Here is a 19,296-nt window from a genome sequence, read left to right on the forward strand (position 1 = left end):
CAAATTAGGGAAATTCTCAGCTATGATTTGTTCAAATACACTTTCTGGTCCTCTGTCCATGTTGGCACCCTCTGGAACCCCAATTAAAGGTAGATTTTTCCTTCTGAGGCTGTCATTTATTTCCCTTAACCTTTCCTCATGGTCTTTTAATTGTTTTTCTCTTTTTTCCTCAGCTTCCTTCCTTGCCATCAACTTGTCTTCTATGTCATTCAGTCTTTCTTCTACCTCATTAACCCCTGTTGTTAGGGCCTCCAGTTTGGATTGCATCTTATTTAATTGATTTTTAATTTCAGCCTGATTAGATCTAAATTCTGCAGTCATGAAGTCTCTTGAATCCTTTTGGTTTTTTCCAGAGCCACCAGTAGCTTTATAATTGTGCTTCTGAACTGGCTTTCTGACATCGAATTCTGTAACTCTGTGGCAGAGAGTACTGTTTCTGATTCTTTCCTTTGTGGTGAGTTCTTTCTAGTCATTTTGCTCAATGCAGAGTGGCTAAAAACGAGTTGTACTGGAAAAAGGAAGTAAAAAAAAACAAAACAAAACAAAAACAAAAACAAAAACAAGGAGGGGCTGGAAATCCCTCGACCTCCCCCTGGAGCTTTCCAGCACTGCTCGGTCAAGAACTTGCTCTTCCCCTGTCCTTCCCGCTGGTCTTCTGGGGGAGGGGCCTGCTGTGCTGATTCTCAGGTGTGTGCACGGCTCAGTGGGAGCTGTTTATCCTGTGAGGCCCCTGTTCCCTGGCAACCCCCCCCCCCCGCCCGCCATCCCGCTCCGTCCCAGGCACAGGGTGACACAAGGAGGAACAACAACACTGGTGGTGGTCAGCTCTCCAGCCCTGGAGTCAGCTCCCCTAGTAACCACCCACAACCCCCAGTCCACAATGGTCTGGATGCTCCCGGGGGCGGGAGGCGCTGATTTGCACAGCTTGGGGGGTGCCCGGCGGCAGGAGCGTCCTCGCTGTCCTGTGCCCTCCCCTGCTCCGCCTGTCCCGGGAGGGAGCCCAGTATTGTGGGCTGTGTCCTGGAGCCCTGGGATCCGGGGCCTGCGCTGCTGGATCGCACTCCCGGGGCGCAGCTCCCCAAGGCAGCAGGGCGCAGCCCCCTCCGCCCGGAGCCACCGCCCGAGCTGCTCCCGGGGCCCCGCCGGGCGCTCCAGCCCTTTACCCAGCTGGGCCCCGCGGTGTGCGGCGCGCTCTCCCCGGGGGCCCCTCCTCTGTTACTGACCCCGGGGGCCTGGAGGCCCCACTGCCCCTCCTGCGGTTCTGCCCGATTTCCCTGCTGAGCGCCTTTCCCTCCGGGAAGATTGGTGCAGCTCCTGCTTCTCCGGGGCTGGGCCTTCCTGTCCTGGGGGCTCTCGCCTCAGGGCCTTAGCCTGGCTCCTCGCGGGGGGGCCCCTCCCCCTTGGATGCTTTTTTATTTATTTATTTTTCTGTCTTCCTACCTTGATAGAAGCGCGAACTCTTCTCACTGTAGCATTCCAGCTGTTCTCTCTTTAAATCTCAGGCCGAATTTTAGGTTTTCAGGATGATTTGAAAGTTATCTAGGTAAGTTGATGGGGACAGGTGACTTGGGGACCCTACTCCTCTGCCATCTTCAGATTGTATCCCCAGGGTGGGGCATTATTCAGGGCTTTGGATTCCTTGTAGGGAGAGTGGTTTGGAAAGGGGTGATATTGGGAGTGGGAGCAGTGAGGAGGCTCTAAGAGCAGTCAGGATGAGGGTTGATGGTGGGTGCAGATGAATGGTGCATATTGATAGATGCCTGGAGATAGAATTGACAGCTTTGGGGTCTGACTGAAATGGGGGCAAGAGATTGGGAGCAGTGGGATGGGGACTGTGGCTTGGCCACCAGGGAATGGCCATTGTGGCGCTGATCTGGGAAGTCAGGAAGGGGAGGACCTTGTTTAATAGGAGAGCCCCGGAGCTTTTTCTTTCCCCTTTTCTCTCTTTGGAGTTAGATATAGTTGCTCTGCCATCACCAGAATGTGGGTCTGAACAGGCCTCCCACCCTTGGTTTGGCCCACAGTCCTGAATCCTGCCTTCCTCTGGCCCCTGCACCTTTGTCTCCAGGAGAAGGTGGAGCCCAGTCTGTTCTCATCCCCACGAGGGGCATGGTTTTCTTTGAACTCCAACCCTGCTCTAAGGCCTCGAGGTGAATGGGCTGTTTGTGCTGGACAAAGGCTTTATTTATGTTTCTGTTCTGTTTTTTAAATCATGAAAAAATATGCACATCATAAAATTGACCATTTTAACCATCCTTAAGTGTGCATTTAAGTACATTCCCCACCAACCATCTCCAGACCCTTGTGATCTCCCCAGCTGGAACTCTGCAGCCATTAAACATCAACTCCCCATCCTCCCTCCCCTGCCCCTGGCAAGCACCATTCTACCTTTTGTCTCTGAATTTGACTCCTCAGGCACCTCATAAAAGTGGAATCATGCAGTATTTGTCTTTCTGTGACCGGTTTACTGTACACACCAAAGTGTCCTCAAAGTTCATCCGTAAAGCGTGTGTCAGAATTTCCTTCCTTTTCAAGGCTGAATAATATTCCATTGTATGGATAGACAACATTTTGTTTGTTCATCTGTAAATGACATTTGGGTGGCCTCCAACCTTTGGCTGTTGTGGGAATAATGCTGCTATGAACACAAGTGTGCAAATATCTGTTTGAGTTCCTGCTTTCAATTCTTTTGTGTATCTACCTTGGAGTGAAGTTTCTAGATCATATAGTAATTTTGTTTAGCTTTTTGAGTAATTGCCATACTGTGTTTTACAGTAGCTGCACCACCTTCTACTCCTGCCAGCAGTGCATAAGGATTCCAAGTTCTCCACATCCTCACCAACGGTTGTTTTCTTTCTCTTTCTCTCTCTCTTCTTAAATACTAGCTATCTTAATGGCTGTGAGGTGATACCTCTTTGTGGTTTTGACTTGCATTTTCCCAATGAATTGTGATGTTGAACATGTGTCAAAAAAGTTTCCATCAGAAGATATCCATCTTCTGGGAAGTCAGCAAACTTGTCAGAAAAGATATGGTGAATGTGTATGGGTCAGGACTGGTGAAGAGGCCACTGAAATCACATTGCCCAGTGTAGTGGATCCCTTGGCTGGACAGAGGGCCCTCCATATACTCTGCACACGTGGGTACACAATAGGTGACCCCTGCAAGGAAGAGCAAAGGTAGGGCTCCACTTATGGCAGTGTTGGCTGAGAGTCTCTGCTAAAAGCAGACCGCTTGGTCAGTACTTGACTTGGCTTGCTGGGACTTTCCATCAGCGGAGAAGAATGGGCTGCTGGAAGCACAGGAATGCAGAGTGAGACTGATAATGTCATCTAGAGTTTGTAAATGTGAAAGAAGAGCACATCAGCCTAAAGTTTTCCAAACTCAGAAGAAAATATAGGACTAGCCATTGAAGACAGGATGATAGGCACCAACAACATCACTCAACACCTTTTTACAAAGGGGAAAGGGAGGGCTCTAAAGAGAGCAAGGAACACTTCAGAACTTGGGAAGAAGGATGGGAATGAGAGATGGAGGTCAGGGCTGGGACCCAGGAGGAGAACCGATGGCAGGGAGGACCTGGAGGATGGTGTTTGTGTGGCAGTGCCCAAAATAAACTGAGCTTGAGAACAGTGCTAGAACAGTGAAAGGACTTAAAATCTAGACTGCATTTGGACAAATGATGCAAACAACAAGACTGACTTTGCTTGGCAATGATGATGTGTGTGGCTCCTTAACCCCCCACTATCTCCTTGTGTGCCAGGAGTGCTGGCTCTACCACCTTGGAAAGGAGCCCCGTTCCTCACAATGCCCCCTTCCTCTCCTCTGAGATCAGGCCATGGCCTCCTTTCAGAGCTTCAAGGACATGAGCTTGCGCTTCTGTAATTCCGGAAATCCCTGCCTCGTTTGCTGCAGATACTACAGTTTCAGAATCTGGGACCTGCTTTGTCACAGAAATGAAGTGCGTAATGTTCTTCAGGATCTGCAGCTCCAAATCCCATAGTAAAACCTGCAGGTCATCTCTGCTCACGAACTGAGAAGAAACTGTCTGTAGCAGCCATTTGAGAGAACCACCCTGAAATACCTTGGAAGGGAGCCCCGTTCCTCACAATGCCCCCTTCCTCTCCTCTGAGATCAGGCCATGCCTCCTTTCAGAACTTCAAGGAATACCTGGCTCTGGCAGGGCTGGTGGCTACGCTGGACAGTCCCAGACCCTGGCTGTGCCTTTGCCCATCCACAGCTTTCCACCCGGAGAGGGAGTGCCTGTGTGTTCTCCCTGCCCATAGGCAAACCCAGATGTGCCCTTCCTCCTCATATCCCTCCACTGAGTTCTCCACTGGCTAGAACTCTAGGCCTGGGCAGTGCAGGGCCCTTTGTGTGGGAACACTTCTTAGGATGGTGTTTATGAATCTGAATGTACCAGAGTCTCTGGGGGAGCTTTTCCACTTACACTTCCCACATAGGCTGATGAGGTGAATTGGAAGTGGAGCTGGGGCTGTCCTTAACAAGTGCCCAGGTGATGGTAAAGCCCAGAAAGGCTTGAGCTTCCTGTCTGAGAGCTGGCAGGTGAAGGAGATAAACCCCACCAGAATCAGCTGCAGTTCTGGATCTACACAGAGGAGTGCAAGGAGGAGGCCTCTGCTTGGATGGCTCTGCTAGGGTGATACTAAGGACATGTAAGCAGGTGGTGACAGGCTCTAGTGATATGGCCCGGGGCTCTGCTTACCTTGGACTTTATATCTGAATGATATAGAAGGCCCACATAAGACAATCGTGTGCAATGTTATAATGTTATTTGGGCCAAAATGCTTTTTGCCTGCATAGAATTTGGGTTTTGCCTAGAGCTCTTTTTTTAAAAAATATTTATTTATTTTTTTATTCATGAGAGACACACAGAGAGAGGCAGAGACACAGGCAGAGGGAGAAGCAGTTTCCCCTGCAGGAAGCCCGATGTGGAACTCGATCCTAGGTCCCTAGGATCATGCCTTGGAGCTGAAGGTAGACACTCAACCACTGAGCCACCCAGGCATCCCTAGAGCTCCTCTTTCAAATTGCAAATGTTTCACTTCTATATTTCACTCCTGTGGCCATGCCCTGTTTTGACTTTGGACTCATGACATTGTCATACCCGAGTCCCACATGCAGCCTGGGGACTCAAAAGATGTAGTTAGGACATATTTGGCATTGAATCTATCCCTGTCTTGGAAAAAGGGTCTCTAGCTTCTATGGCACATTTGCAGTGTTGGGGAGCTTAGTGCACCTCAAGCCCCTGTAGCCAGGTAGAGAGGGCTGTATTACTAGACACACCTTTCCTATAGGGGGTGTGAATCGGCTTCCCTGCAGCTCTGCCCCGCAATGTGTAAGACTCTCTTTCCATGCCCCTGGAGAAGCTGTAGACATGAAGGCATGGGCGCATCTCCTGGAATCTTTACCCTTCCAGGCCAAAAAGAGTCTCCTCGCACTTCTCAAAGTTTAATGTGCAAATGAATCAGCGGGGACTCTTGTGAAAATGCAGACTGAGATTCTGGATTTCTAACAAACTCCCTGGTAATGTGGAAGCTTCCTTATCCATTTACCACACTTCGAGAAGCATAAGGGGTGTTAAGAGTGTCCACCTGCTGAGAGTGAGAGCCGCCTGAGTTCCTGGTGTGGCCCCCTCACTCAGTGACTGTGTGACTGTGAGGAGTTACTCAGCAGATCAGTGCTTTTGCAAACGAGGATACCTCTCAGAGGTTTGTTGCGAGGATGGAGGCCAGTCTCAAAGCTCCCGGCTCCAGGGCTGGCACATAGCATAGCAGGGCTGGCACATAGCATAGCAGGACTTTTGAAGGAGTCATAACTCATAGGAGGGCCGTGCACTAAATAGAAGATGCAAGCATGGCCTTGACCCATAATTTCCACAAATAATGTTTTCACAGTTCTCGCCACTGTTCTATTAAACACAATAGTAGAAACAATGTTTTTTTTTTTTTCCAGGTAACTCAGAAGAGTAAAATATTAATTCAGAAGCTGAAGGAATATATCAACAAAGGTCTATCTTGTGAGGCTACCCTGGTTTCATTCTTGTGCTGATTAAAAATGCTAAAAAAAATTAACAATTAGCTAAGCCATTATACTTTGACATCATAAGGCATATCTATTAGTATTTAACAAATGTCATCTTTGTTTGATGGATAGATTAAAGCTGGGGAAATTCTGGTTTCTTCAGAAGCTCATGTACTATTTGGTGTTTGCTGACTCAGCTTGGGTGCCATCCCCTGTAGGAAGCCCCTTATCCTTCCAGGCTGAGTTAGATTCTCCTCAGACCACTCTATTAAATTGCTTACCATGCAGGACTATAACTGTCTTTCTTCTTTGTTAGATTTTAATTCTCTGGGTGTGAAGACCAGATCTTATTATCATGGTATATCTTTCGGTGCCCAGTGAAGTGCTTGGCACAGAGTGGGGACTCTGAAAATGTTTGTAATAGGAGGGAGAGAGGAAAACAGAGAGTTAGGGAAAAGGAGAGGAGGGGAGGAAGAGAGGGAAAGAGGAAGGAGGGAAGAGAACATGATTTCTAAATGAGTTGGCGTTCATTGCTTTTGTCCCCTGGAAGCATTACCTGCTTCCTAGGAACATAGGCACCTTGCTGTCAGGCGGAGGTCTTCCTTCTGGCTGACCTGCTGCAGAGCCAGGTGTCCCAGGAATCCCTGCGCCCTGAGTGGATGTTGCTTTCTGCCAGACGCAGTTCTCGCGTTCCTCTGGCACATTCACAGGGAAGTTGACCTTCATCTCCAAATATCTGCCTTTACGCTTTCAGCTCTACCCGTAGCTCTGCTTCTGTTGTTTCTAAGACAGATGATGACTGCTTCCCCAAACATGAGCTACCCTTAAGGAAAATATATTTTTCCTTGTGGGGACACAGTTACCATTACTATGGTTTTAAAAATTATTTATTTATTTATTTATTTATTTATTTATTTATTTATTTATTTATTTAACAGAAGGATTCTACTTTTGATAGGCTATTTTTTTCCCCGGGGCCCTGAGAATTTAAAAATGAGATATCACATTTCTTATTTGAATAAGATGAAAGCAAGGTGGGAGGATGCTTAAGCCACAGTGGCAGAGCCAGGATCATAGCTTGTTTGTCTCACTTGCACCCCGATGAGTGACTCCTGGGAACCAGACTTCTCGGACGGCAGCCTGCCTGTGTTCCTGGCTAATCATCTGGTTGACTCATCACGGCATTGAGCCAGGGGGTTGGTGTAGTATTTTCACAATGAAATTAAGGTGTGGCTGTACTTGTTGGGAAAACAAATAGGTAGAAAATCTTGAATCCAATTCATGACCAAGAATAAGCTAGAGCCCTTGTATTTGTGCAAATCTGGGACTTGGTGAGTTCTGTGCCATTTTTCTAGCCTGGGAATAGCATCTTTGCCAAAAGAACAAGGATGATGCATTTAGTGGGGTCCCATGGGACATGGGCAGCACAGTCCCGACAGCTGCCATGACAGCTGCCCTTGCTAAACAAGGAGGGAAGACGTGTTTGCCCCTGTCTTTCCCATAGCACAAGAATGAAGTTGCTTCAGCAAATGCCCTGGGTGGAAGCCCATGAGGACCAGCCTGCTTTCCTTCTCAGCACAGTTGCCCACAGTGGGCATGTGCTCACAGACTGTCTCTGTTCTCAGAGGTGCAGAGATGGTTATTGCATTTTGCTCCCTTGACCTGGATCAGATACTTCCCTCCACTTCCTTGAAGGCCAGGGAGTTGGGAAAATACAATTTCCTTTTGAGCATAGGGCACAGATAACAGTCATGAAATTGGGATACCTGGGCCCTGACTCAGGCCTTGATGGGGAACCCAGCCCTGGGAAGGCAGGGATGATGCTGGGAGCTCGAGGAGGAGCATCAGAATGACATTAGATGCTAAGGCTGCTCTGCTCAAATGTGAAGCCCCCGCGTGGCTGGCGGTGGGGGAAGGCTGGGAGAGCACAAGGCACTTAACCTACCAGTGGAGACCCTCCACTGCCCAGAGATGGCAGGTGGGAGTCGGGGACAGAACCATATCCACAAGCTTGTTTCACTTTTTAAAAGGTAGCCTTTTCTTTATCAGAAAATAGCTTTCAGAGGATAGCTTCCTCAGTAAAGAAAACCCATTCTATCCAAATAAACATTTCTGTGGGGTTGCCTGGGGGCAGTCCTGAGCCATTTCTGCCTGTGTGAGCTGGAAATGGCTCCTGCAGTGCGGAGGGATGGAGGCCCTTCTCTGGGCCCTGCTGGACCTGGAGGGGCTGGGCTGGGTGGTCTGCTCGCTGGGCAGGGCTGGGCACAGTGCAGTGTGCTGTTTCTGGGGACCTTGGGAGCTTGCTCACTGCATGAGCTGGCCCTTGAGAAGAATTAGGTGGGATGCCGGAGCAGAGCAGTCACGGTCATTAGGAATAGGCTGGACCCACCACAGTGGCATGGCCAGAGGGGGACAGAGTAAGGGAGGGGAGAAGGAAGAGGGAAGGAGGCCAGATCCAGGATCAGGAAAGGAGCCTAGGAGGGACCCGGTCATGCAAACAGTGCCCTCCCAGGTTGGGGAGGCCCAGGAAGCCTTTCAGCTGGGGTTTTCTCAGAATCCCCACTTCCTTTGAGACTTTAGGGATCCTACATGGCTAAGTATGTGTTGATTTGTGTGTGTGTGTGTGTGTGTGTGTGTGTGTGTGTGTGTAAGTGATTGTTTTGGGGCAAGGGGAAGTAAGTTCTTCTGGGTTTATTTGAGGGGGGTTAGTCTGCTGTAGTTCTCAAGAAACGCCTTCTGTGGCAAAGTCCTCTAGGTCGTTGGTGGAGATGATGCCCAGGTGTGAAGCATCTCCCTCCTCCCCCAGGCACCGCGGAGGTGCTTCAGGGCACTGGCCTGCGGGGTGCTGGGTGGGGTCGCCTCGAGGCTTTGGGGCCAGCTGCAGGCCGGCCTCACAGGCTCTCTGGGACCCAGGGCTGGCCGCCTCAGTGGGGTGAAGGCCCTGCCTTAAGAAGGTGGGGGCAGAGAGCTGAGAGGAGCAGCGCAGGGGCATCAAGGCTGTCACGGGCAGGGGCCGGAAGTGGGGGTACAGCATGTAGCGAGCAGCAGGTGTGTTGGGTGGGGGCAGCTCGGGGGAACCTCCCTCAGAGGATGGGATGGGGACCTTGACATATTTGCCCGTCTCTGGGTCATAGAAGGTCTTGATTTTCACCTGGAGTGGCAGATCGAAGACAAAGTACTCTCCAGATTGGGGATCTTGGAGGACCTTCTGGGTGGCAGGGTAAGGGGGCAGAGGTGTAAGGGACTGGGGTCCCCCAGGCTGCCTCCTGAGTGGCTCTGAGAAGGCAGACACTGAGTGGCGGTGGATGGGAGGCGGCAGAGAGCGGACCGTGGGGAACCTGGGTCGGGGTCTCTCTCCAGGGGATGGTGGCCTCTGCTCCCAGTCCTCCAGGGAGGGCTTTTCTTCTCTGGTTTCACCATATTTTTCTTGCAGTTGGTCGGTCTTTCTCCTCTTGCTGGCCAGCTTTTTCGCCCGCCGTAGGGCCTTCTCTGTTTTGGGGGGCACCGCAGGTGGCTTGCCGGCTGCTCTCTCCAGCTGAGCCGAAAGCTCTGGTTTCTCAGGGAGGCCTACAGAGCTGGTGGCCGTGTCCAGCACCAAACCTCTTGGAGAAAGTGTCCGGAGGTCTTCTGTGCTTGGCTCAAGTTGGGGGTCTGAGCCAGCTTCCCACGTGAGGGCATGTGTCAGGTCCTCCCTGCGGGCAACCCCGGCAGAGTAGGGGCTGGCCCAGGGGGTGGGGTGAGGAGGCTCCCCTGGCAGCAGGCCTGGCTTGGTGGGGGCCTGAGAAGCATCGTCCCAAATGCTGCTGGTGGCAGGGGAGCACGCGCTGCTCTCATCCAGGGAGCTGGCATTAGGGGAAGTTGCCATCTCACCAGGGACCAATCTTCTCCCTGGGGGCCCTGCTCTAAGTGTAGACAATAAGTGACTTTTGAAATCTTGTATGTGCTCTTCCCAGCACATCCCCAGCTGCTGTGGGGGTGGCTGGTCTTCTGGGTCGCCTTGGGGCAAAGCGATGGTGGGGATGCACCTTGAAGCATCCAGCTTCCCCTGGTCCATGGAACTGTTCTTGCCTTCCTTTGCCACAACCTGTCGTGGCTTCAGCCCTTTATCCTCTCCCATGAGTGGAGGAGATGGGACATTTCTTGTTGGGACTGGCTGAGGAGTCTCCATCCAGGCCATGCTGGGCACCTGCCCATGGTCCATGCCCTCGCAGGCTGTGTGCTTCAAGTGTGTGCCCTGCGTGCTAGCAGGTGTTGGGGTATTGGCCATTTCCTGGCTCTCAGGGCCACAGAGACCACCAGCCTCTTCTCCCCAGCCTGGCTTTGGCAAGTCCTCCTCTTTGTGGCTACTGCCCAGTGGGTCCTCTGATGACAGGGTCCTCAGAAGGGGCAGCATGATGGGTTTTATCACGGGGGTGGCCCTGAGGGTGTTGTCTTTAATTGCAAACAGTATGTGCTTGTTTGAAGTGGAAGATGGTGAGGGGGTAAGGTCTTTGCATGTATCCTTACTTCCCCCTGTCCAAGTGCCTCTGAAGTTAGCTTCCTCTCTTGACGTCTTCCTGGGCCTACATCCAGACAAACCTTCCCCTTCTCCTTGCAGCAGTCGCCCCTTGCTGTGCTCCTGTATGCACACCGGCCCGTTACGTAGGGCACAGTGCAGCAGCTCATCTTTCTCCATCGTCTCCTCCTTCTCATCCTTCTGACTGTCTCCTGCACTTCCATCATTCCTCCTGTCTTCCTGCTGGCTCTCACTGAACCACGTTTTCTGCTGATCCTCAAATGAGGCAAAGGACTGGTCTGAAGAGCTGGTGCTGAATTTGGCCTTACTTTTGAAGCCTGGCATGAAATCAGATTGTGTGTCACTGTAAAACACATCTTCTTCCTCGGGAGAGAGGGGCCCTGGGGAGAATTTCTGGTTAAAGTTTGGATTCTGGAATCCTGCCTCTCTCTCGGATTCTGTTTCTTGAGACACGGATCTCAAGAACCCCTTCTCTAGGCTGGAGGTCCCTGATTTCTCTGCAGCCTTCCCTGCTTCAGGCTCTCTGCTGCAAAGCCTCAGGGACAGGTGCTTTCTGGGGCAGCGTTCCCCAGAGTCTGGACACTCGCCGGACTTGGCAGTGCCCATCTCTGGTTCTCCATCGTCCTTCTCGTAGCTGTTTCTGTCATCTCCCTCCCCATTGACACAGAAGGGGGCTTGGGTGGTAGCTGGAGGTGAGCTAAGAGTTAGATAGCTGTCTTCAGAGGCAGCACCAGGGTCAGCCTTAGGGTCCTTCTGGGTACTGATGTGTGACACAGAAGGGCCGTCAGCTGGCCTCTCCTTAGAGAGCTCGTTTGGAGAGCTCTCCTCAAGCCCATTGGGAAGGATGACGCCATTGCTCATGGGTTCTTGCTTGCCTCTGGTTTTCTCCTCAAGGCCTTTCAAGAGAGGTGATGGACTGTATGTGCTCTTAACACGCTTCCGCACATCCTTAAGGTTGAACAACAGGCTAGGGGCTTTGGATTTGTAGGTGTCCCAAGATTGACATTCACTGGGCTCCTTCTCTTGGTACCCGTTGAGCTGTCCTGAGGGAGATGGGGTTATCTCCACCAGCTGACTGTCAGGTGGATCCAAGACATGCTTGGTGGGTATGACAGGGGTCAGAAGCTTACTGATGTTAAAAGGAGGACTGTAATGCTCATTGGGGTCCATGGGCATGTCAAGAGCCTCGTTTTCTGGAAATTGTCCCTGGGGATTGTGCTTTGTATACAAGGCTGGGCCTCTTCTGGTGGCCTGCTTCTTCTCTTCCGAAGCATCTGGTAGACTTTCTTTCCTTCCCTTGCTAGGCTTTGGTTTCCTCCATGGGGCCTGGGTCGGCTTCACCTGAGGGTCAGGCTGTGAGCTAGAAGCTTCTCCCTCCACAGGGAATATCTGGGCTCCTGGATCTCTAGCTCCCCAGGATCCAGATGTGGTGAGAGCCCCTGCTGTCAGCCTGTTCTCATCCTGACTACAGCTGGCCTGGGCTTGGCAGGGGGAGACATGGTGTTCAGGGGCCAGGGGCTCTCTTAACAGGGGTGTGTCCTCGTAGTGCTTGGGAGCCTTGCTTTCTGGGACAGGGTCAGCAGCCTCCTTTCTCTCAGGCAGCCTCGGTTGGTGGGCATTCCATGACTCAAAAGCACTGTTTTCACTATGAAGAAAGGTCCCTTTGCGAGGCCAGTCCTTACCCCTTCCAGGCTCGCCCTTGGCTGGCTTGTGGGGTGAAGAAGGGAACTTTGGCTCAAACGAGTTGGCCACATTTTCGGGTGTTGGGAGGAAGCTGCTGGAGTTGTGACTGGCCATGTCAGGATTCTTGGGGGACTCCTGCTCTCCGTGCTTCCTGCCAGGCTGATGGCTATTCTGATGGGCACTAGAGACTTCAGCAGGCACCCTCCTGACAGTCAGAAAGGCAGAATCGAAGCAGAAGTTGATGCCACTTTCTGGAAGAGGAGCAAATTTGGGGGGATTTTTGAGAGCTGGAGGCTTACTGGTAGGAGGCCGGCTGTCACAATGTTGGCTCTCGGTCCTGTCAAAAGATTTAATTAGCGATGACACTTTAGAAACAGGCTTGTTGCTGCTCCTCAGGCCAGACACTGGCACCTCCAGTCTCCTCTGGGCTGGTGTCAGTGGGGGGCTGCTTTTGGGATACTTTTCCTCTCCTTGAACATACTTGGGTAGCTGTTGGAATGTGGCCGCCCAGCCTGCGTGCTCGGTGCCTTGTGATGGTAACTGGCTCCAAATGCTGCTTTTCCTGTGGGTGTGGCTCACCGTTCCCTGATGAAAATTTCCAAACACCTGGCGGCTGATATCCGGGGACAGGGTCAGGTCAGAGTCGTTAAAAGATGTGTCCTCTGAGATGCACAAGCTCCGGAACGCCCGGTCTGTGAGGCTGCTCACTTCCCTGTCCGCATCGTCCAGCACACTGCCGATGCTTGAGGAGTCGCTGAACCCGTCCGTGCACTTCTTATTCCCCTGCATCATCCACCAGCTGGGAAGACTGTCCCTGGTCAGCCAGAGGGTGCCTCTGTGTGACGATTCTGGAAGAGCAGCCCTCTTCCCACAAAACTAGAGCTTCCTATTGACCAGATGCAATTGCACAGTGTGATTTTTTTTTTCCTCTGTAAAAGAAAGACGTGTAGGGTATGAATAGGATATCCAACTTAGTGGCTCCATATGAGAACTACATGCTGGTCTAGATGGATAATCGTACCTTTGATGGTTAATTTTATGTGTTAAAACCTGGTCAGGCCCCAGTGGCCAGTTTTTGGGCAAATATATCTAGATGTTGCTATGAAAGTATTTTTTAGATGTAATTAACATTTAAATCAATGGACTATGAGTAAAGCAGATTACCCACCTTCTGTAATGTGGGTGCGCCGCATCTCAAAGACTGAGCTCCCCAGAGGACGGGAGAATTCTGCCTCAGGTCTCCGGACTGGAGCTGCAACACCAATCCGCCTGGGTCTCCAGTCAGCTCTGCAGATGTCACACCCACCAGCAACCATGACTACATGAGCCAGTTCCTTAAAACAAATCTCTTTTTATATCTACACATGCTATTGGTCCTGTTCCTCTGGAGAACCCTGCCTGGTACAGTGCCTATGGTTCAGATGTGCCATTTTTGTGGAGAGGTCTTCCCTGACATTCCAGAGGGTGTCCCCTCCCCACATTCTCTCACTGTGCCCAAGAGCCTGTAGCACCTGGGCTCCTGAACTCTCTGACTTACCAGTTAGAGGGTTTGGTGACCAGTGGAAGATGCTGGGGGGAGCCTAGAGGGAGCCAGATTCCCAGCATTTCCCCTCCATCCCTGTTCCTGGCTATGGCATGGGGTCCTGGCAATGCTGCAGTCTTCTCTAACTACAGCCCCTCCCCTGGGCTCAGACTCTCACTGCTCCCCTTGCCCCCTGGGGATGTGGGGATGGCTTCCTCACTTCCTGAGTGGCTCCACATGCTGGGCTCTCCCTAATTCTTATACCTCTGTTATGGTCCCTTCATTAGATTTTCTTCTTTAAAAAAAAATGTGGCGAAATACACATGAAATAAAAGTTACCAACTTAACCATTCTAAGTATACAGTTCAGTGGTGTTAAGTGCATTCATATTGGTGCAGCCATCACCACCATCCAACTCTAGAACTTTGACAGCATTCCACACTGAGACTCTGTATCCGTCAGGTATCAATTCTACTCTACCCTCCACCTGCCGCCGATGCAGCCCCTGGCAGCCACTGTCTACTTTCTGTCTCCATGAATTTTATTATTCTAGGTCCTTCATATGAGTGGAATCACACAGTATTTGTCTTTTTGTGACTGGCTGATTCACTTACCATGATGTCCTCAAGGATCATCCACTTCCATTCAATTTCCTTCCTTTTTAAGGCTGAATAATAGTCCACTGAATGTTTATTCTCTTTTGTTTATCCATTCATCTCTCAATGAATATTTAGGCTGTTTCCACTTTTGGCTACTGTGAACAATTCTGCTATGAACGTGGGTATACAAATTACCTGTTCAAGATTCTGCTTCCAATTCTTTTGGGCACGTGGAATTGCCTAGACATGGAATTGCTGGATCATATGGTAATTCCATTTTAAATCTTTTGAGGAAGTTCCTTACTGTTTTCATGGTGGTTCTATCACTTTGCATTCCCACCAGCAGTGCACAGAGTTCTAGCTTGTCCACAGCCTTGCCAGCACTTGTTATTTTATTTTATTTTATTTTATTTTATTTTCATGGTAGCCATCCTAATGGGTGTGAGGTGGTATGTTGCTTTTCCTTCTGGGTCCTGTCTGAGGAAGCTGCTTCCGCTGGGACCATGACCACTACTGCTGTGGTACATCCTTCCACTGCCTGGACCAGTTCTGGCCCAGACAGGGAACAAGTCAATGAGTACATTAAAAGTTAGATAAAATAGCAAGTATAGACCCTAGAGTGGGCCCAAGTGGTGGGCATTTGGGACAGTGAACATCTGGCAGGGTGCTCTGAGTCCTCAGCTGACAGATGACATTGTTACACGGTAGCTCCGTTCACATCAGCAGCAGAAGCTGGCAAGGCTGCATGCTTCCCTTCTTGCCTGGCTGGTCAGAGTGATGACACCGCCAGGGCTTTAGGGGATGGAAGATGAAGATGCTCCCAAGGGGGAGGTAGGGCCTGCACATCAGGCATCCCATGCCCTCTCCTGGTCCCCCATGGGGGATAGTGCATGAGATGTCCCACCCAGGTCTGTTGCTGCTGTGCCAGTGGCATTGTGTTTCGGTCCTGAAGGCCAGCCTTCTTTGGGCTTTTTTTTGTTTGTTTGTTTTCCTGTATCTTGACCACAGCCTGATGGTGAGTTTCCAGTGCTGACTTGTTGGCAGGCTGACCTGGTTTTGTGAATGAGAAAACTGAGCTGGCTGTGCTGAAGGAAGGAGGGACCCTGAGTTCTAGTGAACTGGATGAGCCAGCTCTGTGAAAGCTTCTATTTACATGTTCCTTAGCCCTGCCTTGAAAATCAGGGCTGTGTCTCCCCAGAGGGGAGAGTCCAGGCGCTTTAGAAGGCCAAGGACTTCTGCTTCAGCTTTCAGACCCTGCTGGCTGGCCAACCTCACTCCCTTTCCCACTGGCTTCTCCTTCTGGGTGGCACAGCTCCTGTCACAGGGATGGAAGCATTCTGATGTCGGGGAAAGTTTTGGCCTTTCTTTTTTCCTTCTTTTTTTAAAGATTTTATTTATTTATTCATGAGAGACACACAGAGAGAGGTAGAGACATAAGCAGAGGAAGAAGCAGGCTCCCCAAGAGGAGCCCGATGTGGGACTCGATCCCAGGACCCTGGGATCATGACCTGAGCCGAAGGCAGACCCTCAGCCACTGAGCCCCCAAGGAGTCCCTGGCCTTTCTGATCAAAGGAATAGTCCCTGTTGTTTCCATTCTGTTGGTGCTGTTTCCTCCTGCTTCTAATGCAGACACAAAGCCTGAGACAGAGTGTGTTTGTTTGCTATGGCCAACGATGAACCACAAAGTGCTGGCTTGCACAACAGAAATTTAGTATCTCACAATTATGGAGGCTAGAAGTCCCAAATCAGGTGTCAGTGGGGTTTGTTCCTTCTCTGGGCTGTGAGGGAAGGTTCTGTTCCAGGCTATTCTCCTTGGCTTTTAGATGACCACCTTCTCTCTCTTCATATTGTCTTTCCTGTGTCTGTGTCTCTGTGTCCAAATTTCCCCTTTTTATGAAAGCACCAGTCCTGTTGGAGTAGAGCCCACCCTATGATCTGATCTTAACTAATTACATCTGCAATCACCCCATTTCCCAAATAAAAGCACATTCTGAGGTCCCCGGGAGTTAGGACTTCAACATATAAAAATCTGGGGGATACAACTCAACTCATAACACCAAGGCATTGACTTTGCAATGACAATTATAAGGCAACTTGCTGAGGCTGGCCTGGTGAGCAGAGTAGCCCTGGGTCCCTGACAGCATTGCTGAGCTGTGAGCATGTGCCAGGACTACCTCTTCTGGAAGTTGTGTTATTGGGGTAGGGTGGGAGATCTTAATGGCTTCGACCACTGTGAGTCAAGTTTTCTGGACCTTGAGGTTCTACGTATACAGTTAGGGGAGGCTTCAGGTGTCCTGAATGCTGGGATCTTAATCTTAGCAATGGCTGTACTTGGTAATGGTGATACTGGGGTTTCTATACCTCCACATTTTAGAGGAAAATAAAATAGTTGGGGATTTAAATTTAGAATCTTGGAGTTAAGTAAAAAACCTCCAGGCAATGAAATCCACCCCCGCCCCCGCCTCACTATTAGCAGATACTTGTTATTTTTTTGAGCACTCAGCTTCCATCCTTCTCCCCTGAGTAAAAACAGTTGATAGTTTTGGGGGCAATTTCTTCTCCCCACTGTGTTTAGTGTTGGTGGGGCTGAAAGTCAAGGTGCTTGCTGAGACCTCCCTGGGCCAAGCGCAGATGTGAGACCCAGGCCACGCCCCTGTCCTGTTTCTCCTGGGATGACACCAGGATGGAAATATGTTTGGATGTTCTCTCCAGTGGCTGTCTGTCTGCTCATCTTTTCCCAGCCTGGAACTTCAGCCTTCACCTTGAGTCTGCAAGGGCTCCAATTTCCTTTTACTACCTATCTATTTCAATTGAGTTTGTCCAGTTTCTGTTTCTTTTGTGCATAGTCAAAGAACCCTAACTGATCTGAGGTTTGTGTCATAATTCCAAACAGTAATAAAAGATGTTCACTGATATTGGATTATTCGGAAAATATAGTAGTCCCCCCTTATCCATGGGGGATACATTCCAAGACCCCCAGTGGGTGGCTGAAACTACGAATAGTAGTATTGAATCCTATACATACTACGATTTCCCTATGATAAAATTTAGTTGACAAATTAGACACAGTACAAGATTACCAATACTCAATAGTAAATAGAACAACTATAACAATATACTATAATAACAGTTATGTGAATGTGGTCTCTCTCTCTCTCTTTCAAATCTTATTGTATTATACTCACCCTTCCTGTGATGATGTGAGACGATAAAATGTTTACGTGACAAGATGATGTGGGACGAATGACTTGGGCACTGTGATGTAGGATTAGGTTACTATTGACTTCTGACCATATGTCAGAGGGAGGATCATGTGCTTCTGGACCGTGGTTGACCGTAGGTAGCTGAAACTGCAAAATATCAAAAGCATGGATTAGAAAGAGCTGCTGTAACCACATTTCTTCTGGCTCAGGAAGGAGACCTTTATTCAGATAGCTTTGTCAATTCTGATTTGATTTTCCTGGGTTGGGATGGGACATTCATAAAGTAGTCTCCAAGCCTGGTCCCACTCCCTCTTCTCCCAACGCCCAGTGGAGCCCTTCAGCACTGTAGCTGACAATGGAAGGTGTTTCTTTGGGTTGGTTCCATACCTGTTACAGCAGTGGGGGCTGCATGTGCCTGCTTTGCTGGGATTTAGGATCTGTAGTTTTAAAACTTCTTCTCATGCTTACATTTGCTATCATCATAGCCCATCTAGAAAGAAGAAAAATAGTGTCAGTGGCCCCAACTGACCAACTGGTCAAGATGCATCAGGTGCAAAACATGTCTTTAAATGTCAATAATACAGTTGGCTTTCAAATATATATATTTTTAAATCCACACTTGACCTCAACAAAATTCCAGACATAGGCATTTTTGGTGAAAACAATATAGAGCCCATATCTATTGCTTTCAATATTCATTAAATCTTTAGGAACCTGTTTTAAGCCTTTGGGATTTCTAATATGGTTGGCGCGGGTGTGGACTATTTTTTGCTAGTCGAATCTGACCAAAGGCCTTTTCCCATGTGGATTAATAACTCAGGTTTTGCAATAAAGAGAACTCAAGTGGCAGAACTTGAATCCACTCAGCAAGCAGTAGCACAGTGTTCGATTTATTGTTGGCAGGAGGCTTGAGTATCTATTTTGACAGCTTAAAGAACCAAAAAGCTGCCCAGGAGAATTTTATGAGTACTCAGAATGAAGTGTAAACTAATTAAAATAAATCCATTATGCAAATTTTCAATGCAGACCATTGGGGCTTCCTGAAGGACCTTCCTCTTCTCAGCTCCTGGATGTTAACCTAGTCCATGGTATTTTATTAATAATATTAATAATCACAGTCACTCAGATTTGTGGAGGACATTTCTTTGGAGGCCCACAGAGGGCCCTGTGTCTACCACCGTGGGGCCGGCCTCGTCCCTGACTCCCAGACTGTCATTTGTCCTCACACCATGCTGGGCGTCCTGTTTCCATAGCTCATGCTGTATTTTCACAGGTCACACATAAAAATCCATATGTCTTGGGAATGGGTGGTTGTTTTGTTTTCTCCTCAACTACAAAGAAAATTGCTTGACTCAGAAGAGAAGTCTGATTTACTTTTGCGGAGTCAGTTTGTCAACATAGAAACTGAATAAATGTGGGAATGTTCTGAGCTGGGTATCCTTATGCTCAATTTTTCTGGAGGGCAAATTGAAGCAGAGAAAAGAAGGAGTGAGACTGAAGGACACATTCTCTTGAGAAGAACCACTGCCCTTGTGTATTAAGGCCATCAGAAAATTTCGGACTGACCCTTCTGTGTCACGGAATAGTGGGCCCATTCCACTGCCTGCTGCTCCCCCGAGGTATAGAGCTTAGGGCTAAGGATGGAACCAATCCGACTTGCACCTGGTTAAGATGTGGGCGCAGAAGGATGTGGTAGCATTTGCTCTGTGAACAGTTAGGTAAACTGTCAC

At 49.5% G+C, this 19,296-nt stretch overlaps 1 protein-coding gene across 5 annotated transcripts in view; it reads right to left on the reverse strand.

The window, feature by feature from the left end:
• Window positions 1-6,914: 6,914 nt before the first annotated feature.
• The window catches only part of C2H10orf71 (chromosome 2 C10orf71 homolog), a 31,648-nt gene continuing 19,266 nt past the window's right edge, over window positions 6,915-19,296 (reverse strand). For 4 of the 5 annotated variants that reach the window (XM_041743102.1, XM_041743099.1, XM_041743103.1 and 1 more), the window contains 3 exons: window positions 17,954-18,056; window positions 17,549-17,713; window positions 6,915-13,171 (listed from right to left, as the gene is read on the reverse strand). In XM_041743102.1, the coding sequence (XP_041599036.1) occupies window positions 8,766-13,034 (4,269 nt within the window). In that variant the 5' untranslated portion in view covers window positions 13,035-13,171; window positions 17,549-17,713; window positions 17,954-18,056 and the 3' untranslated portion in view covers window positions 6,915-8,765. Of the gene's footprint in view, window positions 13,172-13,410; window positions 13,530-17,548; window positions 17,714-17,953; window positions 18,057-19,296 lie in introns of all 5 variants that reach the window. The other variant, XM_041743100.1, reaches the window with a different exon arrangement.

Source organism: Vulpes lagopus, chromosome 2 (genome assembly GCF_018345385.1).
Source record: "Vulpes lagopus strain Blue_001 chromosome 2, ASM1834538v1, whole genome shotgun sequence".
Classification (NCBI taxonomy): Eukaryota; Metazoa; Chordata; class Mammalia; order Carnivora; family Canidae; genus Vulpes; species Vulpes lagopus.